At 36.7% G+C, this 23,372-nt stretch overlaps 2 protein-coding genes across 4 annotated transcripts in view; one reads left to right on the top strand and one right to left on the bottom strand.

The window, feature by feature from the left end:
* Window positions 1–13,419: 13,419 nt before the first annotated feature.
* On the top strand, window positions 13,420–15,333 carry LOC149940821 (uncharacterized). The gene is made up of 5 exons (XM_090178253.1): window positions 13,420–13,531; window positions 13,598–14,346; window positions 14,413–14,817; window positions 14,891–15,080; window positions 15,145–15,333. The coding sequence occupies exons 2-5, from the start codon at window positions 13,658–13,660 to the stop codon at window positions 15,181–15,183; spliced, it is 1,323 nt and encodes a 440-aa protein (XP_090034379.1). The 5' UTR covers window positions 13,420–13,531; window positions 13,598–13,657; the 3' UTR covers window positions 15,184–15,333.
* Window positions 15,334–16,972: 1,639 nt separating this feature from the next.
* Window positions 16,973–23,372, bottom strand: part of Oatp26F (Organic anion transporting polypeptide 26F) — a 42,863-nt gene continuing 36,463 nt past the window's right edge. For all 3 annotated transcript variants that reach the window (XM_090177002.1, XM_090177003.1, XM_090177004.1), the window contains exons 2-8: window positions 20,717–21,627; window positions 20,555–20,654; window positions 20,203–20,495; window positions 19,858–20,143; window positions 19,629–19,785; window positions 19,305–19,569; window positions 16,973–17,832 (exon numbers count right to left, since the gene is read on the bottom strand). In XM_090177002.1, coding sequence (XP_090033128.1) covers window positions 17,450–17,832; window positions 19,305–19,569; window positions 19,629–19,785; window positions 19,858–20,143; window positions 20,203–20,495; window positions 20,555–20,654; window positions 20,717–21,503 — 2,271 coding nt within the window. In that variant the 5' untranslated portion in view covers window positions 21,504–21,627 and the 3' untranslated portion in view covers window positions 16,973–17,449. The remainder of the gene's footprint in view (window positions 17,833–19,304; window positions 19,570–19,628; window positions 19,786–19,857; window positions 20,144–20,202; window positions 20,496–20,554; window positions 20,655–20,716; window positions 21,628–23,372) is intronic.

Raw genomic sequence — 23,372 nt, 5'->3', positions numbered from 1 at the left:
AACGTAAAATACTATAGCAATGCGTAGGCAACTCAGTTTTTGAACGTAAAATACTATAGCAATGCGTAGGAAACTCAGTTTTTGAACGTAAAATACTATAGCAATGCGTAGGCAACTCAGTTTTTGAACGTAAAATACTATAGCAATGCGTAGGAAACTCAGTTTTTGAACGTAAAATACTATAGCAATGCGTAGGCAACTCAGTTTTTTAACGTAAAATACTATAGCAATGCGCAGGAAACTCAGTTTTTTAACGTAAAATACTATAGCAATGCGTAGGAAACTCAGTTTTTGAACGTAAAATACTATAGCAATGCGTAGGAAACTGTTTTTGATTGTAAAATACTATAGCATTGCGTAGGCAACTCAGTTTTTGAACGTAAAATACTACGAGGTGATTTTTAGCGATGATCTTTCGCGTTATGACCGTTTGACAAATTGTTACCTTTCGTTGACTTGTCTGGAATGTTGAGACTGTTTTTCTGGAAAATGTTTTCCGGTGCTTCTTTATTTCGTTCTCTTGATGTTCGTGGCACTTTTCAATAGTGTTTTAACTGATTAATTCTAACAACTCTGGTGGTGAATGAAACAAAGCGTGGTAAACTCAGTTTTTGAAAGTCAAATACTATAGCAATGCGTAGGAAACTCAGTTTTTTAACGTAAAATACTATAGCAATGCGTAAAAAACTCAGTTTTTGAACGTAAAATACTATAGCAATGCGTAGGCAACTCAGTTTTTGAACGCAAAATACTATAGCAATGCGTAGGCAACTCAGTTTTTGAACGTAAAATACTATAGCAATGCGTAGGAAACTCAGTTTTTGAACGTAAAATACTATAGCAATGCGTAGGCAACTCAGTTTTTTAACGTAAAATACTATAGCAATGCGCAGAAAACTCAGTTTTTTAACGTAAAATACTACAGCAATGCGTAGGAAACTCAGTTTTTGAACGTAAAATACTATAGCAATGCGTAGGAAACTGTTTTTGATTGTAAAATACTATAGCATTGCGTAGGCAACTCAGTTTTTGAACGTAAAATACTACGAGGTGATTTTTAGCGATGATCTTTCGCGTTATGACCGTTTGACAAATTGTTACCTTTCGTTGACTTGTCTGGAATGTTGAGACTGTTTTTCTGGAAAATGTTTTCCGGTGCTTCTTTATTTCGTTCTCTTGATGTTCGTGGCACTTTTCAATAGTGTTTTAACTGATTAATTCTAACAACTCTGGTGGTGAATGAAACAAAGCGTGGTAAACTCAGTTTTTGAAAGTCAAATACTATAGCAATGCGTAGGAAACTCAGTTTTTTAACGTAAAATACTATAGCAATGCGTAAAAAACTCAGTTTTTGAACGTAAAATACTATAGCAATGCGTAGGCAACTCAGTTTTTGAACGCAAAATACTATAGCAATGCGTAGGCAACTCAGTTTTTGAACGTAAAATACTATAGCAATGCGTAGGAAACTCAGTTTTTGAACGTAAAATACTATAGCAATGCGTAGGCAACTCAGTTTTTTAACGTAAAATACTATAGCAATGCGCAGAAAACTCAGTTTTTTAACGTAAAATACTATAGCAATGCGTAGGAAACTCAGTTTTTGAACGTAAAATACTATAGCAATGCGTAGGAAACTGTTTTTGATTGTAAAATACTATAGCATTGCGTAGGCAACTCAGTTTTTGAACGTAAAATACTACGAGGTGATTTTTAGCGATGATCTTTCGCGTTATGACCGTTTGACAAATTGTTACCTTTCGTTGACTTGTCTGGAATGTTGAGACTGTTTTTCTGGAAAATGTTTTCCGGTGCTTCTTTATTTCGTTCTCTTGATGTTCGTGGCACTTTTCAATAGTGTTTTAACTGATTAATTCTAACAACTCTGGTGGTGAATGAAACAAAGCGTGGTAAACTCAGTTTTTGAAAGTCAAATACTATAGCAATGCGTAGGAAACTCAGTTTTTTAACGTAAAATACTATAGCAATGCGTAAAAAACTCAGTTTTTGAACGTAAAATACTATAGCAATGCGTAGGCAACTCAGTTTTTGAACGCAAAATACTATAGCAATGCGTAGGCAACTCAGTTTTTGAACGTAAAATACTATAGCAATGCGTAGGAAACTCAGTTTTTGAACGTAAAATACTATAGCAATGCGTAGGCAACTCAGTTTTTTAACGTAAAATACTATAGCAATGCGCAGAAAACTCAGTTTTTTAACGTAAAATACTATAGCAATGCGTAGGAAACTCAGTTTTTGAACGTAAAATACTATAGCAATGCGTAGGAAACTGTTTTTGATTGTAAAATACTATAGCATTGCGTAGGCAACTCAGTTTTTGAACGTAAAATACTACGAGGTGATTTTTAGCGATGATCTTTCGCGTTATGACCGTTTGACAAATTGTTACCTTTCGTTGACTTGTCTGGAATGTTGAGACTGTTTTTCTGGAAAATGTTTTCCGGTGCTTCTTTATTTCGTTCTCTTGATGTTCGTGGCACTTTTCAATAGTGTTTTTAACTGATTAATTCTAACAACTCTGGTGGTGAATGAAACAAAGCGTGGTAAACTCAGTTTTTGAAAGTCAAATACTATAGCAATGCGTAGGAAACTCAGTTTTTTAACGTAAAATACTATAGCAATGCGTAGGAAACTCAGTTTTTGAACGTAAAATACTATAGCAATGCGTAGGCAACTCAGTTTTTGAACGCAAAATACTATAGCAATGCGTAGGCAACTCAGTTTTTGAACGTAAAATACTATAGCAATGCGTAGGAAACTCAGTTTTTGAACGTAAAATACTATAGCAATGCGTAGGCAACTCAGTTTTTTAACGTAAAATACTATAGCAATGCGCAGGAAACTCAGTTTTTTAACGTAAAATACTATAGCAATGCGTAGGAAACTCAGTTTTTGAACGTAAAATACTATAGCAATGCGTAGGCAACTCAGTTTTTGAACGTAAAATACTATAGCAATGCGTAGGCAACTCAGTTTTTGAACGTAAAATACTATAGCAATGCGTAGGAAACTCAGTTTTTGAACGTAAAATACTATAACAATGCGTAGGAAACTCTGTTTTTGAACGTAAAATACTATAGCAATGCGTAGGAAACTCTGTTTTTTAACGTAAAATACTATAGCAATAAGTAGGCAACTCAGTTTTTGAACGTAAAATACTATAGCAATGCGTAGGCAACTCAGTTTTTGAACGTAAAATACTATAGCAATGCGTAGGCAACTCAGTTTTTGAACGTAAAATACTATAGCAATGCGTAGGAAACTCATTTTTGAACGTAAAATACTATAGCAATGCGTAGGAAACTCAGTTTTTGAACGTAAAATACTACAGCAATGCGTAGGCAACTCAGTTTTTGAACGTAAAATACTATAGCAATGCGTAGGCAACTCAGTTTTTGAACGTAAAATACTGTAGCAATGCGTAGGAAACTCAGTTTTTGAACGTAAAATACTATAGCAATGCGTAGGCAACTCAGTTTTTGAACGTAAAATACTATAGCAATGAGTAGGCAACTCAGTTTTTGAACGTAAAATACTATAGCAATGCGTAGGAAACTCAGTTTTTGAACGTAAAATACTATAGCAATGCGTAGGCAACTCAGTTTTTGAACGTAAAATACTATAGCAATGCGTAGGCAACTCAGTTTTTGAACGCAAAATACTATAGCAATGCGTAGGCAACTCAGTTTTTGAACGTAAAATACTATAACAATGCGTAGGAAACTCTGTTTTTGAACGTAAAATACTATAGCAATGCGTAGGAAACTCTGTTTTTTAACGTAAAATACTATAGCAATAAGTAGGCAACTCAGTTTTTGAACGTAAAATACTATAGCAATGCGTAGGCAACTCAGTTTTTGAACGTAAAATACTATAGCAATGCGTAGGCAACTCAGTTTTTGAACGTAAAATACTATAGCAATGCGTAGGAAACTCATTTTTGAACGTAAAATACTATAGCAATGCGTAGGAAACTCAGTTTTTGAACGTAAAATACTACAGCAATGCGTAGGCAACTCAGTTTTTGAACGTAAAATACTATAGCAATGCGTAGGCAACTCAGTTTTTGAACGTAAAATACTGTAGCAATGCGTAGGAAACTCAGTTTTTGAACGTAAAATACTATAGCAATGCGTAGGCAACTCAGTTTTTGAACGTAAAATACTATAGCAATGAGTAGGCAACTCAGTTTTTGAACGTAAAATACTATAGCAATGCGTAGGAAACTCAGTTTTTGAACGTAAAATACTATAGCAATGCGTAGGCAACTCAGTTTTTGAACGTAAAATACTATAGCAATGCGTAGGCAACTCAGTTTTTGAACGCAAAATACTATAGCAATGCGTAGGCAACTCAGTTTTTGAACGTAAAATACTATAGCAATGCGTAGGAAACTCAGTTTTTTAACGTAAAATACTATAGCAATGCGTAGGCAACTCAGTTTTTGAACGTAAAATACTATAGCAATGCGTAGGCAACTCAGTTTTTGAACGTAAAATACTATAGCAATGCGTAGGAAACTCAGTTTTTAACGTAAAATACTATAGCAATGCGTAGGAAACTCAGTTTTTGAACGTAAAATACTATAGCAATGCGTAGGAAACTCAGTTTTTGAACGTAAAATACTATAGCAATGCGTAGGCAACTCAGTTTTTTAACGTTAAATACTATAGCAATGCGTAGGCAACTCAGTTTTTGAACGTAAAAAACTATAGCAATGCGTAGGAAACTCAGTTTTTGAACGTAAAATACTATAGCAATGCGTAGGAAACTCAGTTTTTGAACGTAAAATACTATAGCAATGCGTGGGAAACTCAGTTTCTGAACGTAAAATACTATAGCAATGCGTAGGCAACTCAGTTTTTGAACGTAAAATACTATAGCAATGCGTAGGAAACTCATTTTTGAACGTAAAATACTATAGCAATGCGTAGGAAACTCAGTTTTTGAACGTAAAATACTATAGCAATGCGTAGGCAACTCAGTTTTTGAACGTAAAATACTATAGCAATGCGTAGGCAACTCAGTTTTTGAACGTAAAATACTATAGCAATGCGTAGGAAACTCAGTTTTTGAACGTAAAATACTATAACAATGCGTAGGAAACTCTGTTTTTGAACGTAAAATACTATAGCAATGCGTAGGAAACTCTGTTTTTTAACGTAAAATACTATAGCAATGCGTAGGCAACTCAGTTTTTGAACGTAAAATACTATAGCAATGCGTAGGCAACTCAGTTTTTGAACGTAAAATACTATAGCAATGCGTAGGCAACTCAGTTTTTGAACGTAAAATACTATAGCAATGCGTAGGAAACTCAGTTTTTGAACGTAAAATACTATAGCAATGCGTAGGCAACTCAGTTTTTGAACGTAAAATACTATAGCAATGCGTAGGCAACTCATTTTTGAACGTAAAATACTATAGCAATGCGTAGGCAACTCAGTTTTTGAACGTAAAATACTACAGCAATGCGTAGGCAACTCAGTTTTTGAACGTAAAATACTATAGCAATGCGTAGGCAACTCAGTTTTTGAACGCAAAATACTATAGCAATGCGTAGGCAACTCAGTTTTTGAACGTAAAATACTATAGCAATGCGTAGGAAACTCAGTTTTTGAACGTAAAATACTATAGCAATGCGTAGGCAACTCAGTTTTTGAACGCAAAATACTATAGCAATGCGTAGGCAACTCAGTTTTTGAACGTAAAATACTATAGCAATGCGTAGGAAACTCAGTTTCTGAACGTAAAATACTATAGCAATGCGTAGGCAACTCAGTTTTTTAACGTAAAATACTATAGCAATGCGCAGGAAACTCAGTTTTTTAACGTAAAATACTATAGCAATGCGTAGGAAACTCAGTTTTTGAACGTAAAATACTATAGCAATGCGTAGGAAACTGTTTTTGATTGTAAAATACTATAGCATTGCGTAGGCAACTCAGTTTTTGAACGTAAAATACTACGAGGTGATTTTTAGCGATGATCTTTCGCGTTATGACCGTTTGACAAATTGTTACCTTTCGTTGACTTGTCTGGAATGTTGAGACTGTTTTTCTGGAAAATGTTTTCCGGTGCTTCTTTATTTCGTTCTCTTGATGTTCGTGGCACTTTTCAATAGTGTTTTAACTGATTAATTCTAACAACTCTGGTGGTGAATAAAACAACACGTGGCAAACTCAGTTTTTGAAAGTCAAATTCTATAGCAATGCGTAGGAAACTCAGTTTTCTAACGTAAAATACTATAGCAATGCGTAGGAAACTCGGTTTTTGAACGTAAAATACTATAGCAATGCGTAGGCAACTCAGTTTTTGAACGTAAAATACTATAGCAATGCGTAGGCAACTCAGTTTTTGAACGTAAAATACTATAGCAATGCGTAGGCAACTCAGTTTTTGAACGTAAAATACTATAGCAATGCGTAGGAAACTCAGTTTTTGAACGTAAAATACTATAGCAATGCGTAGGCAACTCAGTTTTTGAACGTAAAATACTATAGCAATGCGTAGGCAACTCAGTTTTTGAACTAAAATACTATAGCAATGCGTAGGAAACTCAGTTTTTGAACGTAAAATACTACGAGGTGATTTTTAGCGATGATCTTTCGCGTTATGACCGTTTGACAAATTGTTACCTTTCGTTGACTTGTCTGGAATGTTGAGACTGTTTTTCTGGAAAATGTTTTCCGGTGCTTCTTTATTTCGTTCTCTTGATGTTCGTGGCACTTTTCAATATTGTTTTTAACTGATTAATTCTAACAACTCTGGTGGTGAATGAAACAAAGCGTGGCAAACTCAGTTTTTGAACGTAAAATACTATAGCAATGCGTAGGAAACTCAGTTTTTTAACGTAAAATACTATAGCAATGCGTAGGCAACTCAGTTTTTGAACGTAAAATACTATAGCAATGCGTAGGCAACTCAGTTTTTGAACGTAAAATACTATAGCAATGCGTAGGAAACTCAGTTTTTAACGTAAAATACTATAGCAATGCGTAGGAAACTCAGTTTTTGAACGTAAAATACTATAGCAATGCGTAGGAAACTCAGTTTTTGAACGTAAAATACTATAGCAATGCGTAGGCAACTCAGTTTTTTAACGTAAAATACTATAGCAATGCGTAGGCAACTCAGTTTTTGAACGTAAAATACTATAGCAATGCGTAGGAAACTCAGTTTTTGAACGTAAAATACTATAGCAATGCGTAGGAAACTCAGTTTTTGAACGTAAAATACTATAGCAATGCGTGGGAAACTCAGTTTTTGAACGTAAAATACTATAGCAATGCGTAGGCAACTCAGTTTTTGAACGTAAAATACTATAGCAATGCGTAGGAAACTCATTTTTGAACGTAAAATACTATAGCAATGCGTAGGAAACTCAGTTTTTGAACGTAAAATACTATAGCAATGCGTAGGCAACTCAGTTTTTGAACGTAAAATACTATAGCAATGCGTAGGCAACTCAGTTTTTGAACGTAAAATACTATAGCAATGCGTAGGAAACTCAGTTTTTGAACGTAAAATACTATCACAATGCGTAGGAAACTCTGTTTTTGAACGTAAAATACTATAGCAATGCGTAGGAAACTGTTTTTTAACGTAAAATACTATAGCAATGCGTAGGCAACTCAGTTTTTGAACGTAAAATACTATAGCAATGCGTAGGAAACTCATTTTTGAACGTAAAATACTATAGCAATGCGTAGGAAACTCAGTTTTTGAACGTAAAATACTACAGCAATGCGTAGGCAACTCAGTTTTTGAACGTAAAATACTATAGCAATGCGTAGGAAACTCATTTTTGAACGTAAAATACTATAGCAATGCGTAGGAAACTCAGTTTTTGAACGTAAAATACTATCACAATGCGTAGGAAACTCTGTTTTTGAACGTAAAATACTATAGCAATGCGTAGGAAACTGTTTTTTAACGTAAAATACTATAGCAATGCGTAGGCAACTCAGTTTTTGAACGTAAAATACTATAGCAATGCGTAGGAAACTCATTTTTGAACGTAAAATACTATAGCAATGCGTAGGAAACTCAGTTTTTGAACGTAAAATACTACAGCAATGCGTAGGCAACTCAGTTTTTGAACGTAAAATACTATAGCAATGCGTAGGCAACTCAGTTTTTGAACGTAAAATACTATAGCAATGCGTAGGAAACTCAGTTTTTGAACGTAAAATACTATAGCAATGCGTAGGCAACTCAGTTTTTGAACGTAAAATACTATAGCAATGCGTAGGCAACTCAGTTTTTGAACGTAAAATACTATAGCAATGCGTAGGAAACTCAGTTTTTGAACGTAAAATACTATAGCAATGCGTAGGCAACTCAGTTTTTGAACGTAAAATACTATAGCAATGCGTAGGAAACTCAGTTTTTGAACGTAAAATACTATAGCAATGCGTAGGCAACTCAGTTTTTTAACGTAAAATACTATAGCAATGCGCAGGAAACTCAGTTTTTTAACGTAAAATACTATAGCAATGCGTAGGAAACTCAGTTTTTGAACGTAAAATACTATAGCAATGCGTAGGAAACTGTTTTTGATTGTTAAATACTATAGCATTGCGTAGGCAACTCAGTTTTTGAACGTAAAATACTACGAGGTGATTTTTAGCGATGATCTTTCGCGTTATGACCGTTTGACAAATTGTTACCTTTCGTTGACTTGTCTGGAATGTTGAGACTGTTTTTCTGGAAAATGTTTTCCGGTGCTTCTTTATTTCGTTCTCTTGATGTTCGTGGCACTTTTCAATAGTGTTTTAACTGATTAATTCTAACAACTCTGGTGGTGAATGAAACAAAGCGTGGCAAACTCAGTTTTTGAAAGTCAAATACTATAGCAATGCGTAGGAAACTCAGTTTTTTAACGTAAAATAATATAGCAATGCGTAGGAAACTCAGTTTTTGAACGTAAAATACTATAGCAATGCGTAGGGAACTCGGTTTTTGAACGTAAAATACTATAGCAATGCGTAGGCAACTCAGTTTTTGAACGTAAAATACTATAGCAATGCGTAGGCAACTCAGTTTTTGAACGTAAAATACTATAGCAATGCGTAGGCAACTCAGTTTTTTAACGTAAAATACTATAGCAATGCGCAGGAAACTCAGTTTTTTAACGTAAAATACTATAGCAATGCGTAGGAAACTCAGTTTATGAACGTAAAATACTATAGCAATGCGTAGGAAACTCAGTTTTTGAACGTAAAATACTATAGCAATGCGTAGGAAACTCAGTTTTTGAACGTAAAATACTATAGCAATGCGTAGGAAACTCAGTTTTTTAACGTAAAATACTATAGCAATGCGTAGGCAACTCAGTTTTTGAACGTAAAATACTATAGCAATGCGTAGGAAACTCAGTTTTTTAACGTAAAATACTATAGCAATGCGTAGGCAACTCAGTTTTTGAACGTAAAATACTATAGGAATGCGTAGGCAACTCAGTTTTTTAACGTAAAATACTATAGCAATGCGCAGGAAACTCAGTTTTTTAACGTAAAATACTATAGCAATGCGTAGGAAACTCAATTTTTGAACGTAAAATACTATAGCAATGCGTAGGCAACTCAGTTTTTGAACGTAAAATACTATAGCAATGCGTAGGCAACTCAGTTTTTGAACGTAAAATACTATAGCAATGCGTAGGCAACTCAGTTTTTTAACGTAAAATACTATAGCAATGCGCAGGAAACTCAGTTTTTTAACGTAAAATACTATAGCAATGCGTAGGAAACTCAGTTTATGAACGTAAAATACTATAGCAATGCGTAGGAAACTCAGTTTTTGAACGTAAAATACTATAGCAATGCGTAGGAAACTCAGTTTTTGAACGTAAAATACTATAGCAATGCGTAGGAAACTCAGTTTTTTAACGTAAAATACTATAGCAATGCGTAGGCAACTCAGTTTTTGAACGTAAAATATAATAGCAATGCGTAGGCAACTCAGTTTTTTAACGTAAAATACTATAGCAATGCGCAGGAAACTCAGTTTTTTAACGTAAAATACTATAGCAATGCGTAGGAAACTCAGTTTTTGAACGTAAAATACTATAGCAATGCGTAGGAAACTGTTTTTGATTGTAAAATACTATAGCATTGCGTAGGCAACTCAGTTTTTGATCGTAAAATACTATAGCAATGCGTAGGAAACTCAGTTTTTGAACGTAAAATACTACGAGGTGATTTTTAGCGATGATCTTTCGCGTTATGACCGTTTGACAAATTGTTACCTTTCGTTGACTTGTCTGGAATGTTGAGACTGTTTTTCTGGAAAATGTTTTCCGGTGCTTCTTTATTTCGTTCTCTTGATGTTCGTGGCACTTTTCAATATTGTTTTTAACTGATTAATTCTAACAACTCTGGTGGTGAATGAAACAAAGCGTGGCAAACTCAGTTTTTGAACATAAAATACTATAGCATTGCGTAGGAAACTCAGTTTTTTAACGTAAAATACTATAGCAATGCGTAGGCAACTCAGTTTTTGAACGTAAAATACTATAGCAATGCGTAGGAAACTCAGTTTTTGAACGTAAAATATTATAGCAATGCGTAGGCAACTCAGTTTTTTAACGTAAAATACTATAGCAATGCGCAGGAAACTCAGTTTTTTAACGTAAAATACTATAGCAATGCGTAGGAAACTCAGTTTTTGAACGTAAAATACTATAGCAATGCGTAGGAAACTGTTTTTGATTGTAAAATACTATAGCATTGCGTAGGCAACTCAGTTTTTGATCGTAAAATACTATAGCAATGCGTAGGAAACTCAGTTTTTGAACGTAAAATACTATAGAAATGCGTAGGCAACTCAGTTTTTTAACGTAAAATACTATAGCAATGCGTAGGAAACTCAGTTTTTGAACGTAAAATACTATAGCAATGCGTAGGAAACTCAGTTTTTGAACGTAAAATACTATAGCAATGCGTAGGAAACTCAGTTTTTGAACGTAAAATACTATAGCAATGCGTAGGCAACTCAGTTTTTTAACGTAAAATACTATAGCAATGCGTAGGAAACTCAGTTTTTGAACGTAAAATACTATAGCAATGCGTAGGAAACTCAGTTTTTTAACGTAAAATACTATAGCAATGCGTAGGCAACTCAGTTTTTGAACGTAAAATACTATAGGAATGCGTAGGCAACTCAGTTTTTTAACGTAAAATACTATAGCAATGCGCAGGAAACTCAGTTTTTTAACGTAAAATACTATAGCAATGCGTAGGAAACTCAATTTTTGAACGTAAAATACTATAGCAATGCGTAGGCAACTCAGTTTTTGAACGTAAAATACTATAGCAATGCGTAGGCAACTCAGTTTTTGAACGTAAAATACTATAGCAATGCGTAGGCAACTCAGTTTTTGAACGTAAAATACTATAGCAATGCGTAGGAAACTCAGTTTTTGAACGTAAAATACTATAGCAATGCGTAGGCAACTCAGTTTTTTAACGTAAAATACTATAGCAATGCGTAGGAAACTCAGTTTTTGAACGTAAAATACTATAGCAATGCGTAGGCAACTCAGTTTTTGAACGTAAAATACTATAGCAATGCGTAGGAAACTCAGTTTTTGAACGTAAAATACTATAGCAATGCGTAGGAAACTCAGTTTTTTAACGTAAAATACTATAGCAATGCGTAGGCAACTCAGTTTTTTAACGTAAAATACTATAGCAATGCGCAGGAAACTCAGTTTTTGAACGTAAAATACTATAGCAATGAGTAGGCAACTCAGTTTTTGAACGTAAAATACTACGAGGTGATTTTTAGCGATGATCTTTCGCGTTATGACCGTTTGACAAATTGTTACCTTTCGTTGACTTGTCTGGAATGTTGAGACTGTTTTTCTGGAAAATGTTTTCCGGTGCTTCTTTATTTCGGTCTCTTGATGTTCGTGGCACTTTTCAATAGTGTTTTAACTGATTAATTCTAACAACTCTGGTGGTGAATGAAACAAAGCGTGGCAAACTGAGTTTTTTAACGTAAAATACTATAGCAATGCGTAGGAAACTCAGTTTTTGAACGTAAAATACTATAGCAATGCGTAGGGAACTCGGTTTTTGAACGTAAAATACTATAGCAATGCGTAGGCAACTCAGTTTTTGAACGTAAAATACTATAGCAATGCGTAGGCAACTCAGTTTTTGAACGTAAAATACTATAGCAATGCGTAGGAAACTCAGTTTTTGAACGTAAAATACTATAGCAATGCGTAGGCAACTCAGTTTTTGAACGTAAAATACTATAGCAATGCGTAGGCAACTCAGTTTTTGAACGTAAAATACTAAAGCAATGCGTAGGAAACTCAGTTTTTGAACGTAAAATACTATAGCAATGCGTAGGCAACTCAGTTTTTTAACGTAAAATACTATAGCAATGCGTAGGAAACTCAGTTTTTGAACGTAAAATACTATAGCAATGCGTAGGAAACTGTTTTTTATTGTAAAATACTATAGCATTGCGTAGGCAACTCAGTTTTTGAACGTAAAATACTATAGCAATGCGTAGGAAACTCAGTTTTTTAACGTAAAATACTATAGCAATGCGTAGGCAACTCAGTTTTTGAACGTAAAATACTATAGCAATGTGTAGGAAACTCAGTTTTTGAATGTAAAATACTATAGCAATGTGTAGGAAACTCTGTTTTTTAACTAAAGCCAAAACTAGCAAAACTATACTTTCAATTACATTATCACTTCCGCACGTGGGATTTTATTATTTCGGCCAATGGCGTAGCCAAAAAGCTTTAAAAGAAAAAACTTGAACTACTGTGTCAAATTACAAAATGAAAATGCTTACAATAAAAACCACGGAAATTGGGCAAAAAGGCAGACGAATTGTTGCCAATATAAACGGAAGTTATAGTATTGACTGATTTATAAACTTCTTCATTGCTACCATTAAATTTAAATTGTGTGAAATATTCGGTATCTTCCCATTGCGCCGAATCCCATTAGACCGAATTCCGCCAATGTTTTTGATGAAATGAGCCCAAAGGCGGGTTTTGTATTTTTCTAATCGACCGACGCAATATTCACAATTGAACGACCGCAAAAAAAAATAGTTTTTCTTTCCACTCCTTTTGATTTTTTATGGAAGCGTTTTAATATATTTTTAAGTCTGTTAGGTTAGGTTAGGTAACACTGCATGCTGTTCTGACAGATGCTGAAACGGATAAAACCGAATCCTAAACCCGGAGAAGTGCGGGTTTTTCGGTCGAATGGGATTGGGTTCGGTCGAATGGGATTGGGTTCGGTCGAATGGGATTGGGTTCGGTCGAATGGGATTGGGTTCGGTCGAATGGGATTGGGTTCGGTCGAATGGGATTCGGCGCAATGGAACAGATTCAAATATTCAGAGGGGTTTATCATGTGTAATCTTAAAAATAAAAAGGGCGTTAATAAATTCGTATCTTTGACGGCTATAAATTGCATGACCTAGAGCTTACACGCGATATTGGTATATAGCGAGACCTTGGAAAAAAGTATTGATTATTTTACTTTACATAACGAATAACGATATATTATATAAAAACCCTTTGAAACACTAGATATTTAGTTCAAAAGAAGATGATCGATGTTTTAAGGGAGGGCAGCGAAACGACGTCAAAATGCAAACAGCGCATTTATTCGAAAGCACGAAGTATCGAATCCGTTCGAACACCACATTTGTCACTTTCAGAAAATCGTACGCGCTCTACGTGGAAATGAAGCCTTCCTTATCAGAACAGGTCGGTTTCTTCACGACCAACATGAAGCCCATGCTCGTGGCTTTGAAATTCACCCCAATGCCGAATTTAGCTGAAACAAAAAGTAAATCAATGGCTTCGAAGCTAATAACAACTTTCAAGTACTTAAGTTTGAGCTATATGCTCCTTCGGCTTTGTCTTGTTTTCTACGTCATTTCGAACAGACAATTGGAAAAGAGAAACGCCATAAATAGTTTGTTGGCGACCGTATCCGAGGTCTTATGGACGAGTAGCGCCACTCTTTCTTACTTGTGGTTAACAGTGAAGGCCAAGAACATTACCCGAGTCGTGTCTTATTTGGACGAGCCATTCGTGGCGATGAAAACACCGTTCTACTCCAAAAAATCATTCGTTTTGGGAATGGTGATTTTTGCCTTCGTCACAATTCAGCCCGTGCTGATTTTCAATATTTTATACAACATTAGATCCGTAACCTCTGTGAAACAGATAATGATCGTAATTGACGCCGTGATCTTCAACATTATGACGGTATACAGTCTAGTTATGTTGACGTATTTCTACTTTATATCCTGTCTTTTCTTGGCGTTCAAGTAAGATAGCTAATATATACTAGTAAAAATACATTTCAGAAAATTAGATCTAAGTTATTTCTATAGGATTTCATCACTCAGAGATAAAATGATGTCGAGAAATGTCCCGGATACCCGTTTCTTGGTTCACCTGTCGGAAAGTTACACTAAAGCTTGCGAAGAGATAAAAAATTTCGACTATTGTTTTTCGCCCTATCTGATAACATCGATCTCGAGCGAAATGTTGTTTATGTGCTACGGATCAACGACCATCGTCAAACACATACCGACCGCCGTCAGTGACATGGTGATCATAATCCTGCTATTCAACGCCACATTTTTGTTAATCATGGTCATACTCCTGTCAGCTCACGTGGGAGGCGCTTTTCAAAAAGGACTGACCGGAGTTACCCAACTGGCTACCAGAGTTCCGGTCGAGAACACGCAGTTTCATCAACAGGCTATTATTTTAACTCAACATCTTTGTAGTCAGTAAGTGATTGGGGTTCAATACGTTACTCAAATACTAACGCGTAATGTTTGATTTGTGACGCGATTTATATAGTTCAAGGATTGCGCATATAACCGTCGGAGGATTATTCGCAATTAGAAAGGAGACGCTGGCCTCCGCATTCCTGGGGATTCTGTCATACTGCGTGATCATAACGCAAATGCAAAACAATGAAATTGTCCCGGTAGCGGTGGTAACTTTTGAAACAACTGCCACCTTAGCTGGAAATGTCACGTCAAAACCGGTGAGAATTTATGAAGTGGACTCCGTCTAATTTTGCAAATAAATTTAGTTTCCTGATATTTCAGTTGGAATTCATTCACCCATGGGCACCAGGAAATCTGTAGTTCCACGAAACAATTTCCCAGTACATTGCTGGAACAGCGCACGAGCTAAACGTGAAACTATCGATCCTAATGGCGAAAGTTTTTAGCTGCCATCTGGATCCTAATTTTAGCCCAACACGATATTGTCATTATTTAAAACGCCGTACGCTTTATTTTGTTATTATCTAAGAAAACTTAGTATATTTAGATATCTTAACACCGAAAAATAGGAAATCGTTTTTATGAACAGAAACGATCGATAAGAATGAACACGGTGGTTCAATGTTTAACGTCTTTTACCCACTATTACAGGTTATAAGAAGAAACTGTTAAGAAACAATTGGCATTTTACACTCGTAAAGTCTACGTTTTACCAATGTATAATTTAATAATAATAAAGTCTTAAGATGCGGCGGAAGCTGGGTTGTATTTTCAATTTCGCAACATGAAACTAATTACAGGGCCATTCCGTATGGTTTCAGCCAATCGTGCCACCATGGGTCCTGCGATTTTTATGAAATTTGGTAGACTTTTTCCTTTCGCCAATAAAGGAACAGTAGAGGATCTTTAGGTCAATATGTAAAAAAATTACTTTGTTACAGAATATTAGTTATAATGTTTTTTGAAAAATCTCTACGTTTTTCAAGCAACATCTCAGATTTTGTTTTTCCGTCTGACAATGGAAAACAAATTTACGAAACGATACCTATACCGTTAGAAAGATAAGGTCTAGAGGTAACAACAAATGGGTTTTACTATTTTTTTAAATTGCACTATATGACGAAATACCCATTAGAATCAGACCCCCGAATTTTTGTTTTAATTTTTAAAAATAAATTAAAAAGTGTAAGTTGTTTTTGAGATTTTATCCAGATTCCGTAGAATACACTTCATAATTAAGGAATGTTTCAAGTTGATATGGTAAAAAAATGAAAAAGTTATTAACACTTTAATATTGGGGTAGAGATTTCCCAAACAATTAACTAAAATTCAGGGGTAACAAAATCATTTTATTAAATTTCGACCTAAAAATCGGTTTATGTTCCTCAATTGACGAAAGGAATAAGTCTACCAAATTTCATAAAAATCGCGGGACCCATTAAGAGGAAATTACCCTCGCATCCCAGGAGCGACAACTTATTTACGTTCGTAAAACATGAACCCGGAAGAATCGCTAGAGTAAAGAAACTAAATATGGAATTGCCTTTGCGAAGTTCACAGGTGGCTCGCTGCAAACGCACAGTGAGACCACCTTAGGGATTTACGCATAGTGGCCGAAACCAGAGTTCGTTTTTGCCTATTAAGGAATGGAGCAGTACGTGCCTTCTTGTCAAGGCGCTAACGAGATTTGGGGGCAGACTCAAGGAGAGGTGTGCGTATATATATATATATATATATATATATATATAGAAGAACCGCTTTGGGAACTGTCGCAGAAAAATTCCATTTCCGACTTCTCCCGGGGATTCCAGGGACCCCAATCTCGATGAGAGAGAGAGCGAAATTGGATTGGCCTATAAAAAATAGGGGCTCTTCCTCCCCAACTAATGAATAGCTCCGATACCTGACTTTATAGCTTTCCCCTTGAAAATGCCATCGACCTTCTGACCTTTTTCGCACCAAAGCAGATGTAGGAGTAAAGGCAAAGCTCGTGTTAAAAGTGATTAAGTTTTTTGAAGTGTAAAAGCAATCTATATTGCACTTAGTTCACCCTAACTTATATTTTTCGAAGAAATACTATAGCTTCTTGAATGGGGCCAAAAAGCCCAAACATCTAAAACCTTATTATACGAAAAAAAAATAGTCCATCTTGTAATTTATTTATTGTGACAACAGGAATTCATTCTTTTCGAACATCAAACGTTTCGTTTTTTTAATAAAGTTTTGTATAAACAATTGTCGAAGGTTTTACAGTAAAAGTAAAAAAGAACGGATTTGATTTCGTAAAATTCTTCATATCCGGACGACCACTAAAACGGCACAGTTATGTCTCTTGAACGTTTTGCAACATTTACAAAACGATCCATTTTACATGTTTAATAATGTACATTTTTGCATCAATGACGCCTCTTTCACAAAAACTAAAATAGAACAAATGGACGAAAACTTTCTCATGTACACGGAACGTGTTAGAAACTATCAAATATCACAGCACAAAAAAAATCTATAAATTCACTTTTCATATATTACAAAAACATATCTTAATATAAAAATTATCCGTGGCCGTTTTTTGTTTGTTCCGAGTACTCCATTAGACATCAAGACGCGAGAACACTGAGCAGTCTCATCAAACCGCTCCATTCGCCACTCCATTGACTGCTAATTGTACTTTAAATTGGTGTTGGTTACTCTTATCGTCGGCCTCAATTTCTTGAAGGTCGCTGTCGGCGGGTTTATTGGACGTAGATTTGGCGTCATCCTGGACGGTGGCGCCCGTGACTTGATCTCCAGGTTCCTCTTCGCAGGACTCGGGCGACTTGTAGAGGAACCAGGCTGCGAAGAAGAAGACGGTGGACAGAGATTTCAATATGCAGGCGATGATCAGCGTGTTTCGATTCATAACGAGATTGTCGTAAAAAATGCAGGCTCCAGTGCCATCGCAAGACTCTTGCCACTCCAGACAGCTCATGTCAATAAGTTTGCCGAAAATTATCGGGGCGGGAATCGTCCCTGTTTTGTAAAATTTAAATTTGATTTTAGAAACTCAAACACCACTATTCTTAAGGAAAAATGAAACAAAACCACTGAACATAAGAACAAAAACCGAAACCGGATTCGAAGATTACATTTCGCGAATAAACGGGACCATTGTTACCAAGGCAAGCTATTCGGGATACCAGAAGAAATGGAATGGAAAAGGTAAAATAGTAGATTTCTACTGCATAACGATGGCGCAATATGCAATATACAACGATACAAAACTGAAATTCAAGCATAGTGTATTATTTAGAGAAAGAACCAATTAAGTGCAATATTATGAAATAATTTAAAACCGTACAAACTACTTCCAGAACCTGCACGTTCAGATAACTCCACTACTTTATTCTATATTCTATTATGCACCATTCGAAATAGAATTCCTCCTAACTTACCATAATAACTAGGGATGTGCGGATAATCGTTTACCAAGGCTTATCGGTTCGGTTTTCGGTTCGGTTAATCGAACCGCATTTTTCGGATAGTGTTTTTTGAATAAATCGAAATCGGTTCGAAATTTATTTTGGCGGTTTATAAAGTATTTGATAATTTCGGTTATCGATTTGATACTCGAAAATAATAATTTGTTTTCCGATTAATCGTTTTCACAGATTGTCTTACAGATTACTCGGATTTCTTACTTAATATCCGAATTAAAAAATCCATATCGAGTATCCGAGCTATTTTAACATCTAAAGCCGGTTTTCCAACTGAAAAGCCTAGGGGGCAAAGATTGTGAGCAGAGAGATAAAGTGACGTCAGAGGAATCTTTAAAACACGTTAGGTAGCCGCTTGATTAGGGAGGGGGGGGGGGCGAAGCCGCGCGCTTTGAGGAAAAGAAGTCACGCACTTTGACGGACGGAATCCGCCCGCTCTCGGTTTTTAGTTTCAGTTTGACTTTCTTCTTTCTCTCACGGTCTCACAGACAAAGGACAGAATCATGTCGTTTTATCTATTTTGGTAACAGTTCTAGTTTAATTTACTATCCTTTTGCCAGTTTCACCAAGACAAGGAACAGAAACGACCTTTTTTAGTTTCAAAAATAAGTAAATACTCGAAAACAACTAAGGCTTTATCAATTAACCGATTTTCTTTTTTAGAGTAACAACTAACCTTTTACTATTCTAATAAAAACAATTAATCGATTTGTATTTGAAACAAAACAATTAATCGATTTGTATTTGACACAAAACGATTAATCGATTTGGAAAACCGAAATTTATCTAAATTGAAACCGATAACCGTTATCGAAGTTTCCATAAACTGATAACCGAACCGAACTATAATTTGAAATCTAACTGCTATTTGATATCCGAACTGGTACCAAAAAACATTATCCACACATCCCTAATTATAACCAAAAACTATACTGAAAAAGTCCAAAAGCCCTGCGTGCCCCAAGACCCGTACTACGAGGTGGATAAATTAAGTTAAATAAAACTCACCCAACAGTCGAACGGTGATCCATTGGATACCCAGGGCGAAGGACTTTTGACTGTCAGCGACACATCTCAAGGTAGCGGACAAGGATGGCATGCTGACCAAGAACGTGAACATCATACACAGAAATAGTAGAATTAAGAACGCTGGCAGGTAAGTGCAATTATTGACGCATTTGTCCCTGGTTGCTTGGATGATCACCGTCTCGTTCTTTCCCGGTAACGTGTAGTTCCTTCCTTCGTGATTAATACAAGTACAATTCTCATACACCTAATACAGAAAGAGAACGTTAGATTCATATTACAAAATGTTTGATCTAATAAACCTACTTTAGAACCTTCTGTGTGGTACATCGTCTGGCAACCGGCGAAGCAAGGGGAATAATATAGAACGTTGTCAGTACCGCATATTGGATCGTAATGTTTGCGTGAACAACTGCAGTCAAAATTACATTCACTGACAAAATCAGTATCGTTGTGGAAAGAACTGTATTCGAAGAGTTATCAATTGATCTCACAATTTTAAGGAGTTTTAGAAATTAAGTCGTGGTTTCCTTACACATTATCAGGTTTATAGTTGAGACCAAAGAAATTCGTGTTTGGGCAGTAGATGATGAATACCAGACCGAAACAGAGGCAAATGGCAGAATAGATTATGCACATCCTAATGATGCCTGAACACTTCAGCTGCAACCTTTTGACCAAGTAGCCGCCCAAAAACGTTCCACCACCAGCGCCTGGGACGGTTACCAGCCCGACTAACAAGGCAGCGGAACTAGCCGCTATGCTGAACTGCGATTCGATTATTTTGGGCATAAAAGTGGCTAGTCCGGAAACGAGCATTCCTGAAAAATTTAAACGTTATTAATTACGGTCTAACTACGTAAAAGAACGCGATACATGCCTTCACTGGCTCCTGCTAAGCTTAGAAATAAGAAAGTTGGATTGCACATCAGGTACTTGAATGATGCTGGCAGGTCCGAAAGTTTGGTCCCGAAACCAGATTGAGCGGCTTCGCTGTCTTTTAGTTTGTGGTGCATTTCGGATACCTTTTCGGCTTGAACTTTGAGGGCTCCGGGTAGGACTTTGGGGAAGCCGGCGAGTGGAATGGCCACCAGTACTCCGATACCGGCGGCCATGACGAAACCAATCCACCAAGCTCCAACCCAAACGCTACTGGCGGATGTTAGGCCTAAACTAAAATACAAAAGTTCAAATCCCTGGACGTTTAGAGATAAAACACGCAAAATTCTTACGCGTCGGTATCCACACCAATATCGGTGTACATCTTCAGGAATTGTCCTCCGAGTATGTAACCCAATGCAGGACCAAAAACGGCCATGGTGTAATAAATACCTATTTTCATAAGAAATCTTGGTTAAAATAAATCTTTACTAAGTTATAAAATAAGCACCTACCTATATACACGGACGACATTTTGGTGGATACATTCTCGTCGAGATAAGTACACCCCAGAGTGTAAAAAGGCGAGGCTCCGACGCCGTGTAGAAGCTGCCCCAAAAGGAAGACGTATTTGTAACTGTTCAACTTGGTGCTCGCTTTATGCATCAAACATTCCGCACTAGCGTCCAATTCACCACACGTAATGAGTTCTTCCTTGCTGTACGGGTTTGGTCCCGACAAGAAATGAGGCAGCGAGAACACGAAAGAACCGAGCGCCAAGATGAGTACCCCGCAACCGATGAAGAGTGGTTTCCTGCGCGACGCGCCGAAGTAACTGACTGGAATAAGGCACAAGAAAGACGCGATGTCATAGCCGCCGGCGATAAGTCCCGATTCCGTGCTCCGGAAGTTGTACCTTTTCTCGATGGTCGTGATGACGACGTTCACAAATCCGTTGACGATAAGTCCCTGCAAGGCGCCCGCCCAACACAGGAAGAACAGCACCCATTGCGGCGAACGAAACCTCTGGATGAAGTCCGGTTTGAAACACCACCAGCCGCATTTCCCGCCACTATCATCCGGTTCCTCCGCGATCGTCCCGTTCACGCCTCGAGAATTGTTCGGGGCAGACTTGTCCTTGTGAACTTTGTCCTTTAACTTTTCGCCAAGGTTCCATCCGTTGCCGTTACACGCCACCAGAGGTTCTTGGCTTCTGGACCCGTGAATACTGTGATTACTTAGACTGCCGACCGTCGTGGTACTTTCACCGCGCGGTAATTGTCCGTCTTCCGAAGCAGTCATTGTGTGAGAAAGAAACGATTACGAATGCCACCGCTACATGCGCGTTAATATTCAGGAGTTAGACGAAATTAGGCTAATAATATATAAATGTACAGGAAACATATCCAACAAGATAAAACCTCATCTGAAAAATAAAAACCAAAATAAATATTAGACATTTTCCGGGAAGTTATTTAAATAATAAAACTAATGGCGAAATATTCCTAAGTCGCAAATATTAGAGAGATTAGGCGGCGTAGATAAAACCGCTTAGCTTAATTCCCTATCGTGAACGATTTTATGATTATCCCGTTAAACACACGCGTGATAAGGAAATTTAAACAACGTCCATGGGTAGTTCACATTCTCTCTACAGGTTTTATTGAACGTGCTTTATCTATATAATTAGCATACCACAAAAACTTTGGCCGTATTTCAAAATTAGGTTTGAAACGTTGCCTTCCTTTCCCAACCAACCAGTAGATTCCATAATTAATATTAGAAACTAGCTTGACAACGAACTTAATGAGTACTCAGAGTAGAACATGCATTTTCAAGTAACGAATTGTTTCCCATTTTGACCTCTCATCCCATTCTAATTTTATCTTAAATACGTACTTTTACTTAAGCTCCGAAATAAATCGACTAACCCCTTGTTTTAACCGTAAAAAAGTAGAAGTGTAACCAACACTCTTTGTTTACTAAGATTGCGCTCGATATTGTAGTTTATTTACTATATTTCGGGTTGAACAACCCCAAAAATAAATGTACCGAAATAAGGCACGCACAATAGCGATACGTGTATGAATAAATCCGTGATAATATCGAATACAATGTTGCGTTTAAAAAATAAGCATGGCCAAACAACTCATTCCTATACAATAGTTCCAACGCGTAAGTAGGGCAAAAGGTAACCAGTCACTACTCTATCAACTGTGCATTAGCTAAACCGGTGGCTACTTTTATAGTTACGATAATTTCGAGTTCTCATTTTTAGTCTTTTTCGCTGCGTGCCAGCCTTTAAGTATAATTTCAAAATGATTAAATACTCTATAGCGTGCTAAACTATTATATATTGTCGCTCTATAACCGTACACCCATAATCCCAGCTCCGTAGCCTACATTTATCACGCGGAGTTTAAGAAGAAACTGTTTACTCCACCAAAAAGAGAGTAAGGACACGGTTAGGAATTCTTCGTGCTTTCAAATAAGTTCTTTAACTTTGGTAAGGGTTCAAGGACAACATTCAAATGAATGCAAATAGCCGTCTATATTGTGATCTAAACCATAACACGAACGTTGCCACACGAATATCTGCATAACTTAAAGGTTTTGAATATAAGAAACGATACCCCGAATAACAAGAAAGTAATTCTCCTTGTGTAAAAATTCAAGGTTGAGACAATCCACGGGCATCATAGGCGAAGAGGGGGGAAGGAAAAACATCACCGGCTTGAGCTTCAATGGCGTTGGAAGACGTCAGTTTTAGGGAGAAAATGAGATAACGTCGAGGAGTCGGACATTCAAAGAAATACCGAAAACTTTCCAAAAAAACCCGGCAAGATGTCCAGAAGTCTCGAACAACCGGCGAGAAGTCTCGAACAACCGGCGAGAAGTCTCGAACAACCGGCGAGAAGTCTCGAACAACCGGCGAGAAGTCTCGAACAACCGGCGAGAAGTCTCGAACAACCGGCGAGAAGTCTCGAACAACCGGCGAGAAGTCTCGAACAACCGGCGAGAAGTCTTGGAATAAGGTATAAAATTCGCCAACAAAGCACTTTGCCCAATTGAAAACATGCTAAGAAAACATATCTCGAACACCCCCAAAAAACCAGAGACGTCTAATCAATGAAATTGATGTTATTGAGAAGATGGGCCGTGACAGAGCGT

Source organism: Leiobunum rupestre, chromosome 6, assembly GCF_980474605.1.
Source record: "Leiobunum rupestre chromosome 6, qqLeiRupe1.1.hap1, whole genome shotgun sequence".
Classification (NCBI taxonomy): domain Eukaryota; kingdom Metazoa; phylum Arthropoda; class Arachnida; order Opiliones; family Sclerosomatidae; genus Leiobunum; species Leiobunum rupestre.
Note: the sequence above shows the minus strand (reverse complement) of the source record. Positions and strands in the feature narration are given on the sequence as shown.